At 48.0% G+C, this 4,599-nt stretch overlaps 1 protein-coding gene across 1 annotated transcript in view; it reads left to right on the forward strand.

Annotated features, from left to right (window-relative positions):
* The window catches only part of LOC112549937 (collagen alpha-1(XX) chain-like), a 30,074-nt gene that overhangs the window by 17,233 nt on the left and 8,242 nt on the right, over positions 1 to 4,599 (forward strand). The window contains exons 7-9 of the mRNA XM_025201657.1: positions 943 to 1,098; positions 2,031 to 2,150; positions 2,238 to 2,402. Of these exons, the coding sequence (XP_025057442.1) occupies positions 943 to 1,098; positions 2,031 to 2,150; positions 2,238 to 2,402 (441 nt within the window). The remainder of the gene's footprint in view (positions 1 to 942; positions 1,099 to 2,030; positions 2,151 to 2,237; positions 2,403 to 4,599) is intronic.

Consider the following 4,599-nt stretch of genomic DNA (forward strand, 5'->3'; position numbering starts at 1 on the left):
TCACCCAAGAAGTAAAGCTCTTACCTGGAAAAAAGATGGGGAAATATACAGTTCATTAACAGCATGCCTTATCTTATCCCCCCCTTAGCTGCAGGCCTAGGCTTGGCAGGGAGGGAGGGGTGCATATGTATAATGGCAGCAGTGCAGAAAGAGCCTGGATTTAATACAGAGAAAGCATCTAAATAATTATAGCCCATAGGGGATCTCTGGCGGGAACGGAGCGACTCGCACTAAATCCTATGGAATTTCAGGTAAGATGAAAAGGAAGCGCTGGTTTAGAGCCGCGGTGTAATGGAGCTGACAGCTCGCACCGAGCAGTGCCTAAATCAGGCGCACATTTCCTAAAAGGCTTAACCCTTTAACCACAGGACCATAACCCTTAATCCTTGTGCTCCTGTGTGCTGAAGTGAGCTTGTGCTCAGACAAGCCTGTAGACTTTTCTCCTGTTGACAATTTCTCAAGAAAAAATGGTTCTTTTGCCCTGGGAAAGTTTTGTTGATTTTTTTTTTTTTTTAAATTGTGCCTCAGTTTTCCTATCCATGAAATGGGAATTACACTTGCAATGTGTAAAAGGCATTGAGCTCAAAAGGTCCCCTAGGCTCAAGTGATCCATCATGTTGTAGAGGTCAATCAGACTGGTTTCTTTGCTGACCAAATCCAGGTAAAAGAGGGGTAGGACCCCATGTGCTGTACTGAAAAGCTGTGGGTGTCCAGACCGCAGCCTGAGTTAGCAGCACAGGTATTTAGTGTCACTAATTGACTTAGAGCTAAGGTCAGGAGAGTGTATTTTGGGTCCATCCCATCCTCTGTCTGACGGGTTCCTTCCAGTTGTGCCGGGAGCATCAGTTTTGGAGAACCCCAGACGTTAATCTTGTCTGTAAGCTGAAAGGAGGCTATTTGCCCTTCATAGATGTACTCAACATCAAGCATGGTCTCTCCTAGGCCCTCACTTCCAGTGCGACTCATCTGCCATGACTGACATTGTCCTGCTTGTGGATGGATCTTGGAGCATCGGGCGCAACAACTTCAGGCTCATCAGGGAGTTTCTGAGCACCTTGATTTCCCCTTTCGATGTTGCCCAGGACAAGATACAAATAGGTAAGAGACCTGCCTGGCCCCTACCTCGACTGCAGCCTTGGTGTAAAACCCACCATAGTCTCTCCCTCAGGAATGTTCCCTTGGAGGAGTTTGGCTTGCTCGCCTTTCCCCTCTCCTCCCCCTAAACTCTCTGCCCCTAAATTAACTTTGGCTGATCTTTTGCTGCAGGTTCACAGGGCTGAACAAACACATTTCTAAGCAGCAGCGCGAGGCAAAACTCAAACAGCCGCACATTATCTATGGCAAAGAAGGCATTGCATCCCATTTAGATCTTGGCACTCTCGTTCCTGTGCTGCTCTGGGGGACTTCAGGGCTTGCATTTCTGCTCTTTATCTCTATCCATTTTAGGTGCTTGCACTTCAGTGTTGACAGCTCTTAGGTCTGATGGAAAGGACTGACCTCTAGCGGCTGCAAGCGATAACACGTACAGCACAAGGGTGCGACTTTTGGAGAAGTTTTGCTCCCAACTGCACACCCCAGACTGAGATGCTCCATCACAAAGGCCAACATAAAGAAGTCTGAGCCATGGCAACTCTAGGGGGGGAAGGTGAAATCCAGGCAGTGGGGAAAATGCAGGAAGAGAAGCGTAGGAGGTGATGTTGCAGGATAGTGCAAAATCTTTCCCCTCCTGGCAGGTGCAGGATTGGCCTTGAATTTTCAAACCACAACTAAGCATTTGACCCCCTTCCCAGATCTTGAGAAAACGTTTCTGAGATCAAGGAGCATTGCAGAGAAGTCGGTATCAATGTCTGCATTTGACAGGCAGGGAAATAAAGGCAAATAGATGTACGTAGATAGCTAGCGACGTCAGTGGGACAAAAACCCGGTGTGCTTAGGTGCCATCCGGCGCTCTATCTACTAAGCTCTTGCCTTGCTGATGGGCTGGGGAGGAGTGCCTTATATGTGTATGTGTATATATGAATTTTTCCCAGGCTTGTCGCAGTACAGCGGTGACCCGCGGACAGAGTGGAACCTGAACACGTATGCTACCAAAGACGAGGTGTTGGAGGCAGTGAGGAGCCTGCGGTATAAAGGCGGCAACACATTCACAGGTAACACCAGCCCAGCCTCCGTAATTACAGGCACTTCTGTAACATTGTCTCCTAGGATCTAACCCTGTCCTTCCTGCCCTTCCCCAGGTCTCGCTTTGACTCACGTCCTCGAGCAGAATCTGAAGCCAGAAGCTGGCGCTAGGTTGGAGGCAGTGAAGCTGGTGATCCTCCTGACTGATGGAAAGTCCCAGGATGATGCCAACCAGCCTGCCCAGACCTTGAAAAACTTGGGTGTAGAAATATTTGCCATTGGTAAGGGATGAGCGCACGAGTTTGCACCCATGTACAAGGCACAAGGTGGGATGAGCCTAATTCTGCTCTGACTGGCAGTAATGATAACCTCCCCTTTGACTTGAATAGGAGCAGGGTCAGCTCAATGCAGCCGTACTTTTGAAACTTGTACCCATATAGTTGATCTTATCCAGTGGACACATGGTGAGGAAGGACAAGGAAAAGAGCAGTGAATTCATTCTTCATTCAGCCATGCCTGAAAGAGTCTCCAAGGGGTGGTTAATGATGGCAAGATTTCTTTAAAGACTAGTGTTAATTAAAGGTTTCTCACCTGTTACCTGGAAGATCCCTACCAGCCTAAGAGGTAGACGCCTGTATTCACGTATCTGGGATTAAGCGAGTGCAGTGGAGCACTTCGCCTGTAATTACAGTCACTTGCTTAACAGTCGGTGCCTCTGTTAGCTTTATCTCCCCCTTGCTATCTGACACCAAAAGGGAAGCATGAAATGACTGAGCGAGCAACGCTCATGCATAACCAAACGAATCGTTGAGGGGTTAACGCAGAAGAGAGAAAGTTGAACAGGCAAATATTTAAAACATCACCTCCAAAATGATCAGTGCTCACTTATGGCATGAGTACATCTAAGGGGAATCTTTGCACAGTGTTATAACAGCAATATATCTTGCAATGCCTTTTTCTTAGTGCCCTGAATGGAGGCACTGAATATGAGGAATAAGAGAGAAACCAATCTGTGCATTTGAAGCCAGTCTGACCATGTGCTGCCCCTTTGCTCCAGCTGGTTCTTTCCCCTTAGACAGCTTTGCAGTACCGTGTCATTTGGCTTCTGCCCTTCAGAGGCTGAGTTACAGCCTCCAAAGATGAATAGGATTTAAGCCATCTGCTCAGAACTGAGGCCAGACTTTCTGGTCTGAATAAACGTCATTGCTGCAGTGACATTGAGGAACGTGGCTTCAGCTACGAGCTCTGGGGGACGCTCCATCCTTTGGTGCCTGTAACGAAGGAGGGCTTGGAGATGCTGAGCACACCAAGCCCCCATTGTCAGGGGAGTGGGAAGCAGGGCCAAGCCGGTGGCACGTCCAGGAGGATCTGATTCAGTTCCTGAGTTTGCATATCTTGCGTGGCCTTGGACTAGTCATTTGGTATTGTTATGTCTCCATTCCCTTAGATCTGAAGAACCCCTGCCTCACTGAAGTTGTGAGCAAAGAGACATCTGGGATGGCAAGGAGCTTGGATGCTGATGCTTTAGAGATCAGTGCCAAATAAATAGGGAACCTGCATCTGGGGTGCATGCTCTTGCAACCAGTCTTAAGGGATCCTGGTGTCCCGGAGAGATGGTCCTAGCTTCATGCGTTGGGGGAATGGAAGGCAAGGTCTCTTTTCCCCTGGGAGCTTCCCCAAGTCAACTAGCTGTTGAGTGTGCTACAGCACTAGTGCTGCTTCAGTAACTAGGGTACATCAATGCAAATCTTAAAACATTGAAAGGCACCAAACGGTGCCACCGCTTTGTCCTGAGGACCAAACTCGAGGCTGATCTGACCGCAAAGGCTTTCATTACTAAACTGGTCTTATTTTCTTACCAAATTCTTCACACCAGCTAGCAGTGGTACTGCACCCATCAGGTACTGCACCATCTTTCTCCTACCATTGCACTCCGATGGGCTAAATTCTTCACTTCTTGACCGGAGGCAAATAATGCAGGAAATGGCAGAGATCAGTTGAAAGGAGTAAAGGCCAGAAGGAAGATTTTTGTGGAATAGAGTTGCTCTCCCAAGATATGTCCGTCCTTGTCTTTCCCCATCTCCTGGGCTTCCCGGGGGTCATTGAGTAGCGACCTGCGTTGTGCACAGGGATTGTTGTGTGTTGATACCAGTGATGGAGACACCATCCCAGCATCCAAATCGGACCCAGGATGGGTTTATGGAAGCAATGGCATATCTGTATCCCAGGACTGATAGACTCAGTCATAGCCTCTTGTCTTATCCATCTGCCAGATGAGGATATATTTGTACTCATTCATGGTGAAGCGATAGGAATGAATGCTTGTCCAGAGCTCCATGAGGATGTAAGCAAGGTGCAGCCAGGGATGCAAAGTATTAATATTATGACACAAACACGTCTAATGAGCTGCATAGATGTGTGCTTCACTCTTTCTTCTTTGCCTTTGTCTCCTATCTGGCACTATTTGAATTTCCCTAC

This window comes from Alligator sinensis, unplaced genomic scaffold (assembly GCF_000455745.1).
Source record: "Alligator sinensis unplaced genomic scaffold, ASM45574v1 scaffold752_1, whole genome shotgun sequence".
NCBI lineage: Eukaryota > Metazoa > Chordata > Crocodylia > Alligatoridae > Alligator > Alligator sinensis.